This window comes from Nuphar pumila, chromosome 12, assembly GCF_984573655.1.
Source record: "Nuphar pumila chromosome 12, dmNupPumi1.hap1.1, whole genome shotgun sequence".
NCBI classification, from domain to species: Eukaryota; Viridiplantae; Streptophyta; class Magnoliopsida; order Nymphaeales; family Nymphaeaceae; genus Nuphar; species Nuphar pumila.
The window spans coordinates 9,194,451-9,207,642 of record NC_143260.1 but is presented as its reverse complement, the minus strand read 5'-3'; the positions used below and the strand labels follow the sequence as shown (position 1 = coordinate 9,207,642).

General features: G+C 36.2%; 1 protein-coding gene across 1 annotated transcript; it reads right to left on the bottom strand.

Annotated features, from left to right (window-relative positions):
• Positions 1 to 206: 206 nt before the first annotated feature.
• LOC149819920 (uncharacterized) lies at positions 207 to 7,938 on the bottom strand. The gene is made up of 3 exons (XM_089982608.1): positions 7,872 to 7,938; positions 7,239 to 7,422; positions 207 to 549 (listed from the first exon to the last, which is right to left on the bottom strand). Exons 2-3 carry the CDS (start codon positions 7,388 to 7,390, stop codon positions 468 to 470), a joined length of 234 nt encoding a protein of 77 aa, XP_089838734.1. The 5' UTR covers positions 7,391 to 7,422; positions 7,872 to 7,938; the 3' UTR covers positions 207 to 467.
• Between the last annotated feature and the right edge of the window lie 5,254 nt (positions 7,939 to 13,192).

The window sequence follows — 13,192 nt, the reverse complement described above, 5'->3', positions numbered from 1 at the left end:
GTTTGCACTTTTCTTTCTTGCATTGTGGTTGTACCAATTTAGATCAGACTGTTTTATTTCCTGTTCTCTGGGTGAAACAAGCACATCCATCTATAATAAGAGAAACAGAGACAAAAACAAGTAAACCCCCAGTCAACCATTCCATCTGAACCTAAGAATACAAAATATCAGGACTGATGCTTAGAATAAGGAAATATTCCCAATGATTATGCATGCACAAGATAAATTTTGAAAATATTTTGATTATGAGATTCTCACAACGATGTCAGAAGTCCATCTAAAACAATGGAACCAGAACAGACAAACCTGAGTATTATTTGATGCTCTATAGATTATAAATACATTAGTTGCTAAGTGCAAAAATTCGTTTTTCCAGCAATGTTCATGTCGCATTGCCAGGTCCTACAGAAAGGGTAAAAAAGCTTTAGAAGTTGCCCACTTGACACCATAACTCTGCAGTAGAAAAGTCAATCCTTGTGCTTATCCTTAGGAAGATCTTTTTCAGGTGTTGGTGTTTCTAGTTCCCTGGGCTTCACCTTTTCGGCTGTCCTGAGAAATACACTCCAAAGTGTTAATATTGTGAGTTACATTTTTCTCCTAAACAGAAAGCACCATTTAAGATAGTATAATAAAGTTTGAGGATACCAGCCAGGATATAACCTAAAAACAGAATAATAACATTATACATGTATGGAAGATCCATTCAAAAAAAAGTGCCAAAAGAAATTGTCATTAGAAAATTATAAAACTAAAAAAACTGTGAAAAAATTACATAAGGGAGCATTTGTTTCACCCCAAAACATGGGAAAGAGGCCTACTTTCATAAGAAATAGGGCCTCTTTCCTAAAGGGGGTTGAAAACATGGGGAAGAAGTTTCCTGCAGGCATCCGTTTCACACAAAAGAGGGATCCCATATGTGGGCATGTAACAAAGCCTCTCTGAAGGAAAGAGCTATATTTTGAAACCTTCCTCACCACTTTCCTATCAATGCCACATTAAACTAGGGATGCAAACCGTTCGGATCTGGAACAGCAAAATACATGGCGAAGTTGGATCCGGAACAGCCAAAATTTGCAAGTTCCATCCTAGATCCGACCCATTTGCATCCCTACATTAAACAAACATATACACAGCATTACTCATGCAACAAACAATGTGTATTAACGTTTCTCTGCCCATCACCATCTAAAATTTTGGATAATATGTAGAATGATCAGAAAACTATTAAAAAGATAGCCATTTGCTTTGACGATATCCTGATTTACAACAAAGCACAAGAACCCCATTTCGTATACTTGAGAAAAGCATTTTAAGTCCTCAAATAAGTGAAGCTCTACATGAATACAAAGCACAGTCACAGATATAGGCAATATTTTGAAAATATAGTGATAATATACCTGTAAACTCATAAAATTATAGTAAAGGAAAAATATCACGATATCTTGATGATACAGACCTCAGTTTTGGGGGTGCACCAATAGAGTCAATTGTACATGGGACGAGGAGAGGTGTCGAGGTGCGTGAGGGGCTGTCTTGGGTCTGGTCATAGGACTAGGTTGGATCCATTAGAGGGTCCAGTTTGGGTGAGCACTAGGGTTGAGAACCATATAAATAGAAGATGTAATAAGCTTCCCCATTATGAATGAGATTGGAATTGATTTAGAGGTTGCCGACCCTTGAAGTAGCTCTCTCTCTCTCTCATCATCTTCTTCTTTGTTTGTGTGCATTCATAGCCATCTCGCTACGATTTTTTATAGCATTCAAAAACAAGGCTACAACAACAACAACAACTACGCCTTCATCCCAAAACAATTGGGGTCGGCGATATGAACCAAAAAAGAAAATCATTTTGGGTCTTCCACATGAATCCTTCTCCTCCAATCATTTCTATCCAATGCCATGTCCTCGGTGAGGTTCAAAGCATTCACATCCTTTCCTATCACCTCCATCCATGTCTTCCTAGGCCTACCCCGACCTCTTTTAACTAATATATTTTCCCATTTCTCCATCCATCTAACTGGAGCATCATTAGGCCTTCACCAAATATATCCAAACCACCATAAATGATTCTCTCTCATCTTCTTTTTAATGAGTGCAACGCCTACCTTTTTACGTATCTCCTCGTTCCGAATCTTATCTTTTATTGTATTTCCACACATCCATTTCAACATACGCATCTCAGCTACACTCATTTTTTGAATATGATGTCTCTTGGCAGCCCAACATTCTGTACCATATAGTAAAGCGGGCCTAATAGTCGTCCTATAAAACTTTTCCTTCAACTGCAATGGCATTCTACGATCGCATAACACTCTAGTTGCACTCTTCCATTTCATCCACCCAACCTTTATCCTATGATTTACATCTTCATCAATTTCTCCATACTTTTGAATGATAGATCCCAAATATTTGAAACAATCATCCACCAGTATTTCTTGCTCACCAAGCTTCACTACACTCCCATCACTACTTCGTTGCTTACTAAACCGACATTCCACATATTTTGTCTTAATCTTACTCAACTTAAAACCTCTTACTTCCAATGTCTATCTCCATAATTCTAACTTAGCATTAACCTCAGCTCTAGACTCATCAATAAAAACAATATCATCAGCAAACAACATACACCACGACACATTTTCTTGAATTGATCTCGTAAGCTCATCCATCACTATAGCAAATAGGAAAGGGCTTAAAGCAGATCCTTGATGTAACCCAACCGTTATAGGAAAATTGGTTGTCACCCCTCCACAAGTGTGGACATTGGTTACTACTCCTTCATACATATCTTTAATTATACTAATGTACTTGAGAGAAACACCTTTCTTCATCATTCAAAAAGAAGGCTATCATTTACAAATCTCAGAAATTTATATATATCACGATATCATTGCGATAATACCTTTTATTTGTTTACTTTTTTTCTATATCTTAACTATGATTTTCTTCTTTCTTTTATATTTTTTACTTATTTCTTTAATTATTTTATTATCTAAACATGTTATTTTACTATTTTTATATTTTTAACTTTTTTGTAAGCACCAAGTTTTTCCTAAGATTTCCCAAGATTTATCAAGTAAACCTATATTATTGTGAGAAATTGTCTTGCTGAGATATAGTGGAGACTGATATTTGTGACTATGATATAAAGAAATGCGACTTTGGGAGCTTCTAAGTCATTTTTCCTTAGGTTTGATGTACTATCCAAGGATACTAGTAAATCCTGTTGAAGAAAACTGTTAGGAACTTAACCAGTACACTGAAAAGACCTAGGGTTATTTAATGAGCACAAAGCAACAGGCTTAAACCATCAGGATCACAAGAGACCACAACCAACAACCCAATGGCCCACTCTAGAACAGGCCCCACTTTAGTCTTAACTCAAGGTAGGTCTTTTCATCTTCATAGATTCTCACTCTAGTTCAAGTAGCCTTTTCTGGAGCCGAACTTAGGAAATGGAAGTTGCTCTAATAATATCAAATATTAGGTACCTAATCAACACTCCAAAAAGTATTTGGATGATTAAGGCGTGCAAAGCTAGACCATAAACCACAATGATCATGACACAAATGTCAATGCAGATTGACTTAAGCGTCAAAGGGTATTCATTATGCAGGTATTTTCCATGAATCATCAACCATATATTCAGGGTTCTACCACCATTATAGCTCACATCATTGTTTGCATTAGAAAAATGGACCTCTAATGGGAAAAATTTGCAAGTTTGCATCAATGGCCATTGAAGATGTTTAGAAGAGGATGACTAAAGCCAACTTTCATATACAATGGTGATTGAAACACAAATCATTAGGTTTATCAATGTAATAAAAGTGAATCTGAATCCATCCTTTGGCTATAAGAGCAAATGACTCGATGGAGCAGATGTTTTTTAATGATTTTGAACCCATTTGACTGAACACAAGATCTGAGTTGGATTCTGCGTGTTTCCACTGCTTCATGCAATGAGTTCCTTTAGTTTCTACCTCTTTAATTTTAGGGTGTTCACTCACTCTTTTAAGTTAATTATTTCCTTGTTTTTACTATGGACATTATTTGGATTCACTAAAGCCACCTTGGATCCAAAGAGAATAAGCTTTTGAATTTTGATAGTAGCTTGTATTAGGTTTATCTTAATATGATTGGAATATTAGAAGATTGAGATTCCTCTTTATGGGACTTGTGGGAATCCAAAAAGTGACCCACAGGATCCATCACTTTGAGGTACTTCTTATCCTCTCTCTCTCTCTCTCTCTCTCTCTCTCTCTCTCTCTCTCTCTCTCTCTCTCTCTCTCTCTCCTCCCTTTATATTTCTTCCCTCCTTTTTTTCTTGTTTTCCTCCTCTCATGTTCTGGCTACCTACACTAACTTGAGATGTGATAAAAGACATTGAAACATGTATCAAGAAATTTAAGACATAAGTATATTAGACCATAGAACATATCATAAGATTAACTGAAGAAAAATAAACATAAGCCAAAAACAAGGAATTATAGCACATAACTTTTAAACTTATTCAAGGAATGGACAAATTTTTCAAATTGAAATGCACCAAAATATAAACATGGTTAGTTAAAACACTCCATGTATTGAATTCATCAAGTTTGTCAACCTCCATCTAGCAAAATGATTATTTTATCTGTATAACATCTTCCAAACTTTTTCTGCACCCCCAAAAAGTCAGGCTTAGCGAAGCGCGATTGATACAAAGGGTAGCAGGAACAGGGAAGAGTAATTGAGTTTAGGTTAGTAAATGTAAAGGGAGGAGGAAGAAAGGAGGATTTGTAACTAACAGAGGCCTTGCAATGAAAAAAAGAGAAGGGACATCATGAAAGAGTGCATCAATTAGGAATAAGGCAAATTGATTGAAGGGAGGATAGAAAATTTTTCTTACTAACAAGGTTTAGGTTAATAGCAACCCTAGTTACTACAATGGCTCTCAATGGATGTTTGCATCCAGACAATGGAAGCAAAATTTAGATCAACCATCAAATATTAGGTTGACAAATATAATTTTTAATAAGTGATGGAGACAACCATGAGAAAAAAAGGGTTCTCAATGTTTCTTGTTGATTGTTTTCACCAATGGTGATGAAATAGATAAACAAATTGAAGTGTCTTCTTGCCTATAATTATTTTCTTCCTCTCCCTTTTTCTTTGTTTCGATCCCATATATTCTAATAACAGGCAAATGAGAAGTTTTTTCTTGGGGGCCTATAAACAGGTCAATATTGACTTACTAAAACCTTTTTGCAGGAGAAAGTGGAATATATATATATATATAAAACAAATAAATAAAATACGAGATTTATCTCATTATATAAAGTACAATATGAACATGCATTTTACAATGACAAGATGCACCCCCATTTTCTTAGACAGAGGGATGTAACATGTACTGGTGTGTGAAGATCGTTGGAAAAAAAATATCTAGGTTTGTCAGGTTTATCTTAATCATTTCTACATTTCATTCCAGGTAATGATGACCATTATTCTCAAGGCCAAGCGCTTTGAGACTCACCCTCTGCAAGAAAAAGATAAGTGCTCCAAAATGATACTCTTTGGCTCCTAATACCAACATTTTCAAACTAATTCATGAGAGCCAGCTGTGCTTCACATGCTTGAGATGACAGGGGCTTGCCCAATGCAGCAGCCAGCACTGATAGGTGCCAACGTTGTGAAGCTCTAAGGCAGAGTTGACAAAACAAAGGGAACCAACAGAGGGTATCAACAACCACCAAGATAATGTATGACAATAGAAAAAGGAATACCAATACCTTGTTGACCAAGCTTCCTAGAACAGAAGAAAAGAACTCGCTCTACCTTAACGTCTCTTCCCAAAAGGCAAGAATGCCAAGAACTCAATCACACTGCATGCATAACAAGAGGTATGCACAACTCATTATGCAACAAGCAAAGCCCTAACACTTCATTTTGTGAGTGCTTTTACTTTTTCATATAGCCCCTTGTATTGTTATTTCAACTCCTGCCTTTGCAATTCCATCAGATCCGTCTCTCAGGTTTTGTAGAGAGATAGGAACAGTTGGTGAAACCAGTGAACTACACTTGGTTTTGGATAGATGAATAGGATGGAGGACTTGTGGTACCTGCTGCCCTTCCCCTTCCTCTGCTTCGAGTATTGTTTGGGCAGATAGCGGTAGAAAGGAAGGAGGTCCTTGTAAGGAGTAGAAGTCACATACTTGAGTGAGATTGGCATGAAGATATCTCTTTCAACTGTGGAGTGAACCATATGTAGCCACTAACATCATGCAACCAGCAGATTTGATTGAAACTTGGCAACAAAAACAATAATTTGCATTATACATAGCCATATCCTGGTCCTTCCCCGCCAACCAAAAAACTTCCACAATACCTTTGAAAAACATGACTAGCAAATCATGCCAAAACATTCCTCGACAAGCAGACTATAAAATTCAAACCAACAGATATGAGATATCTAAGAGAACGACATTATGATCCTCTTGGCTAGCCAAGTTCCTCCCGTTCCCAATCTTTCACGTAAACAACCACAAACAGCTCCAGTTTGGCATTCTACATAGGCATATCATGTTTCATATTCCAACCCTAGGCAGAGAAAAGAAACTACATCATGATCATTGTTGAAAGAGTTCATTCATGGTCGAGGACAAGAACATCTCCTTAAGTTAGACCATTTCTCAGATTCCAATAGTCTGTCCTTTTACGTCAGTTTTCGCTAGCATTTTCTACAGACAATATAAATCAACAACAAATAACAATTGCAAACCTCACCAACCAAATGCAATTGATAATCTATCCAACTGACCAAGACCAACAAGCTTTCATATCAATGTTATTTAGCCCAGAAAGTTTTAAATAATGGTTCATGATAACGACACAACAGTAGAAAAGCTTGGCACGTTAAAATCATAACATGGCAATGACACAATGGGGAAGATATTAACTTGCTCAATCAAGAGGATTGTTAAATTAGTTACTTGATCAAGAAGCGAAGACCAAACCGACAAATACACAATATACGAGGCCACTGTAACTTGTATACATTACTTGCTTACCACAAGTCATTGACAGGTCATCGCTAAACATGATAAACAATCGTATAAGCAACAAAGAAAGCAATCTAACAAGTGCCCAATAAGAAAAGGTTTCAACGATACTAAGAAAAGAAGATCAAAACCATCTGAACATAAAACCAGAAACGGAAAAGGCCAGAAGACGACAGCTGAGAATGAATGTATTACTTGGAAGCAGCAGAAGATTCTTCCTCCAACCAGTTCCGAATCTGCCGAATGTTGCGTCTGAACATGGTCGCCGATTGCTTCACGTCGGTCCTGAGGAGGAGGATGACGGCACTCACACCAGCCACCGTGAGGATGAAATTCGATAACGCCATCGCCGAATTCCTGGCTTTCTTCGAAAACCCACCTGCATCCGATCACCCAAAACCACAAGCGTAACAACAATAAAAATTGTGAAAATCCGAATGAATTTCTTTCCTCTTCCTTCATATGACACACAAACACTCACGTTTCCACATATTAGTTAGCGAAAACCCAAAGACCGTATGCTCAGAATTCATAAACCCTAACGAAATCGGTTGAAAAACGTAAAACCCTAATAAAACCAAGTATAATGCGATCTAAAAGAGACGACAAAGAGGGGCAAAAGGAAAATCCCAGTTTTAGTCGAATGCTAGAACGACAAAACCATAGCTAATCGTCCAGAAATCGTCAAGATGGCAAGATTTCGGTGCACACAAAGATTGTATCTACAAAACCCTTAATTTGAAATAGAGAAGAAGAAGAAGGGGAAACTACAAAAACACTAGCGGATAAAATCACAAAGAGAGATATGAAGAAGATGAAAACGATTACCTGAAGTCGTCCACAGGGAGGAAGGCTCTCTCTCTCTCTCTCTCGTTCCCGAACCCGAAGCCCGGAAAAAATCTCGCGATACATAAAATTTAAAAATACGGGTGGAGAAAATATCGGGATATATAAAATATAAGTATAAAAAGTAAGGATATAAACTGCATATCGGACTTTGAAATATCCGGCAACAGATATTTAAAAAATATCGCCAAATTCGTCACCGATAGGGCTATTAAACTACACGAGGTGAATCGGTTTCTTAGTAAACGAAAAAAATCGGTCTGTATCGAATCGTTTTTTACGCGGAACAATTACAAACTGATTTAAAAAAAGCCATAAAAAATAGAAAATTTCTGGAAAAAAAGATAATGCAGAAATAAATAAAAAAATGATGCTGCCTAGTGTATACAATATAGGAAAAAGTTTTAGACAAATTCGAAGAAGGGGGGTGCAGGGCGCTGGTACTGGTGAGAGAGAGAGAGAGGGAGAGTTATATGGTTTTTCCTTTTTTTTATCTCTATTTTTTTTATAATATCGAACCTATTCAGGACAATTTGCTTTAATCGATCGATCGACTCTAAGCTGGCGTCGAATCCACCGCTGAATCTGCTTATTCAAATAAATTTTGATAATATTGTATGTATAAGGCAGGCAGAGCAAGCGCTGTATGATCTTGAAGGTGGTTTCTTGGTGTAAATATCAATAAAAAATATGACCCTGATTCACACCAACACTTTTATTAATCTATGAGCTAAGTAGAGTGGAACACCCATTGTTCATGTTCAGCTTGTCGATATGATTTTACGAGTTTTTTTTATATATATTTACACGGAAGAAACCACCTCCAGGATCAGAGACCCAGCAGCTGTGCTGGCTCTCTCTGTTGTACTTATGATCACTGTCCTGGCAGCGTAAAACTATGTGGGTTTATTCCTTTACCCCAGGGAATCATCACGCTTCAGCTTGCGCATTGAGTGACGCCCATGAAATTTGAACCTAGATCGCCTGCCTAGCTGCCTATGCCCCCATCCCACTGTGCCAAACCCCTTTGGGGCAGATTTTTTGAGTTTGAACGAGACTTTTATGAGTGAAACACAAGTTGTGCCACGAGTTGCTTTGGCTTGGTTTCTAACCTTACAAAGAAAATCGACGTGAGAGTAACTTAAAGTAACTTTATGACATAACTACTAATGCCTTGAATGGAAGGATTGCTCTAAACCTGCTAACTGAAAACTTACTTCCTCCTCTCATGGATCAGATCTTGGGTTTGAATCATAATAATTCTTGAATGTAAATTTTGTTGTTCCTGTATCCTTACTTATTTCTCATAGGTCTCCTATATATAGAGAAATGTGTTTCACTAGTCCCTTATTTTGGATTGGTTGAACCAGTTTCTCGCCGTCGATCAGCCAGATAAGACGGTCCAAGCAATGAACTTTCAAAACCACGTTAGATGTTCCCGCCCTTGGAACCACGTTAGACTCTGATTAGTAGATTCAGTACCCCTACCCCCTCTTCCTTTCCCTCACGTTGTATGTTGTTGGAGCTCACATTCGACCGGAGGAAGTTCAACCTCTCTCTCTCTCTCTCTCTCTCTCTCTCTCTCTCTCTCTCTCTCCACCCTTGTCGGAGATCCCCTCACATGTCCCTCTGATCTTTATCCACGCCGGAGATCCCATTGAATAGAGATCCTACCCACCAGCATGACATGCTCATCTCTCCCACTACTAGATGAGCCTGTGGAACCCTTGTCGGGCACACAATAGCCCCTACCAGGGATGCATGAATTTGTTTTCAATTTGTTCCCCTTGAGAGTGGTTTTTATGTGACAGTAACGCATGCCCAAAGTCCAGAGTTTGATCAATCAGTACGAGGCCTGACTTTGATCAATACCCTACTCATTTGATATCCCTCTCCCTCTCTCACGTTGTATGTTGTTAGAGCCCACATCCGAACATCGGAAGAAGATCAATGGACGTCGACAGTCATAGGGATCCTCGTCTCTCTCTCTCTCTCTCACACACACACACACCTTAACAGAGATCCCCTGCATGTCTCTCTCCATATCAGAGATCTCATAAGTGGAGATCCAATCCACTAGCACGTCCTGCTCGTCTCTCCCCCTACTCAAGCATGTATTGTGGATGCCATTTTTCAATTGCTAACTATGACCTATATTTGTGAATGTCCTCAATTTCACATTATATTATATGTGAACATTATCTCGATTGCCAGAACTTGCTAACCATACAGTAAATTTTATAGTAAAATTCGTTCACAAGCTATCATCCATAAGCTAGTTTCAGTAAATTCTACAGTAACTATACAATATTTATATATTTTGCATAACTTTGTTACTTTCAACTACAAGCTAACTATCAAGTAAATTTCATGTAAACAAGGTAATATACAGTAAAAATTCATTATCAATCACAGGTTAATGCCAATGTCAAATTTACAAAACATTTGATTACATATAACAATGACTCATTAAATTTCACATTTCTTTTATTTCATCTTCTTCGTCAAAGTCATCCAACACCTCATCCTCTATTTTCATTTGTTTGTCGTCCTCAACCTTTTGTTTGGCCTTTGAACCTTTTGTGATAGTTGGTTTTATTTTTCTTATCTTTGTTTTGTGTTGTAGTCCTTTTTTGCTTATTTGTTTTCGCATCTGCCTTTTTTGGGGCTTTCTTTTTTTGCATCTTCTTCTTCATTTTTTTTTAGTAATTGACAATACACACCTTGCAAAATGTTGCATCGGCTTGAAAAAAGGTTTTTAATAAACAATTAATTAACTAATTACATCTCAAAAATATAATAAAATATAATATATAAATACATCCTTGCATAGAATTGAGTTTAATATTTTTGCTTAAGAATTGCATGTACAATAAGACAAATATATCATAATCAACAATGTAACAATCATATAAAAAAATAACATGCACATGTATACACAAAGATAACATGTACATGTACATATTGAGTTTAAAAATATGTGCAAAGTAATTATATGTTATCTTGTTGATGAACACCTTCCACTCGACAAGTCATTCAATCGGAGTAAGCATCGTAGCCAAAGGACTCTGCAAAAAAATAAACTTAGAACCCAACATTAATCCTACCAAATATGAGAGAAAAATAAAGATATTTAATAAGTAATTTCTTTCATACTAGAGATTTGATATTTTCATCTGCATGAGTTGTGGTCCCCATAGAATTGTACAGTCTAAACTTCTTTGCTTTCATATTCATCTCTCAAACAACACAGTGGTGATTGCCCCAGTTGAGATGGATTAAAATCTGCAATATAAATCGAGTTGAAGACATCAACACACATCATATGTGGTGTAAACATAAATGTAAGTATGTAATGTTATTCAATGAATACCTACTTACATTCCTCATAAGGATACAACAAGTTTTGGTTCTCCAAGAAAGTATGAATCTTTGCTTTTGTAACAAGACATTCAACCATTTATTATGAACAACAGATAATTTCTTAGTTGGTAAAAAAACAGAAAGACTCACTTTCGAGATTCATCAAGAAGTATGAGGTAAGGTAAATGACTTTTAAAAGTTGCATTCTTGTTGTCATGTCTCATTTATGAATTTTTCTAGATGCTACATAATTAATATATATGATACATTCATGTTAGATTTAAATAAATCTACATGCAAATGTAAAAAATAAACAAACATGCAAAACCTAACACTTATATTATTGTTCAACAAAGTGTCCATAAAAAATCATGCACGAACAATTCTTCTTCTTCACAACCATATGGTTGGTTGTCATCAATCTGTTTTCATGGCCAATTGCAATTGAATATAAACACGTATATGTAGTATCACTAATTGTATACATACATAACTTGTTTCATTATACATCTTACCAGAACTAGCTTTGTGCTTTGAGTTGGGACTTTGATTTTCTTTTGGCTGTCACATTTTTCTCTAACATATCGTGAAAGACCTAAGATATATATAAAAGGCATAAGACATTTGAGCAGCTCATTAAAAAACTCTCAACAAATACATAGAAACAATGTTCATTTGATATCCCTCTCCTTCTCCCTCTTTCATGTTGTATGTTGTTAGAGCCCACATGCGAACGTCGAAGGAAGATCAATCGACGTTGACTGCCATAGGGATTCTCTCTCTCTCTCTCTCTCTCTCTCTCTCTCTCTCTCTCTCTCTCTCTCTCTCTCTCTCTGTGTGTGTGTGTGTGTGTGTGTGCCCTTAACAAAGATCCCTCGCATGTCCCTCATGTCTCTCTCCATATCAAAGATCCCATAAGTAGAGACCTAATCCACTAGCATGTCCTGCTTGTCTCTCCCCCTACTCAAACATGTATTGTGGATGTCATTTTTCAATTGCAAACTATGACCTATGTTTGTGAATGTCCTTTGTTTCACATTATGTTATATGCAAACATTATCTCGATTGTCATAACTTGCTAACCATACAGTAAATTTTATAATAAATTTGTTCACAAGCTGTCATCCATATGCTAGTTATTGTAAATTTTACAGTAACTATACATTATTTATATATTTTGCATAACTTTGTTACTTTCATCCACAAGTTAATTATATAATAAATTTTACGTAAAGAAGGTAATATACAGTAAAAATTCATTACCAATCATAGGCTAATGCCAATGTCAAATTTATAAAATATTTGATTATATATCAACAATGACTTGTTAAATTTCACAATTCTTTCATCTCATCTTCTTCATCAAAGTCATCCAACACCTCATCTGCTTTTATTTGTTTGTCATCCTCAACCTTTTGTTTGGCCTCTGGACTTTTTGTGGTAGTTGCTTTTACTTTACTTATCTTTGTTTTGTATTGTGGTCCTTTTTGCTTATTTGTTTTCTTCTCCGCCTTATTTTATGCTTCATTTTCTTGCATCTTCTTCTTTAATTTTTTATAGTAATTGACCTTACACACCTTGCAAAATGTTGCATCAGCTTGAAAAAAAAATAGTAAATAATTAATTAACTTACATCCCAAAAATATAATAAAATATAATATATAAATACATACTTGCATGAAATTGAGTTTAATATTTTTGCCTAAGAACTCCATGTACAATAACACAAATATATCATAATCAACTCTGTAACAATCATATACAAAAATAACATGCACATGTAAGTCATCCAATAGGAGTAAGCATCGTAGCCAAAGCACCCTGCAAAAAAATAAGCCTAGAACCCAATATTAATCCTACCTAATATAAGAGAAAATAAAGATATTGAATAAGTAATTTCTTTCGTTCTAGAGATTTGATATTTTCATATGCATGAGTTG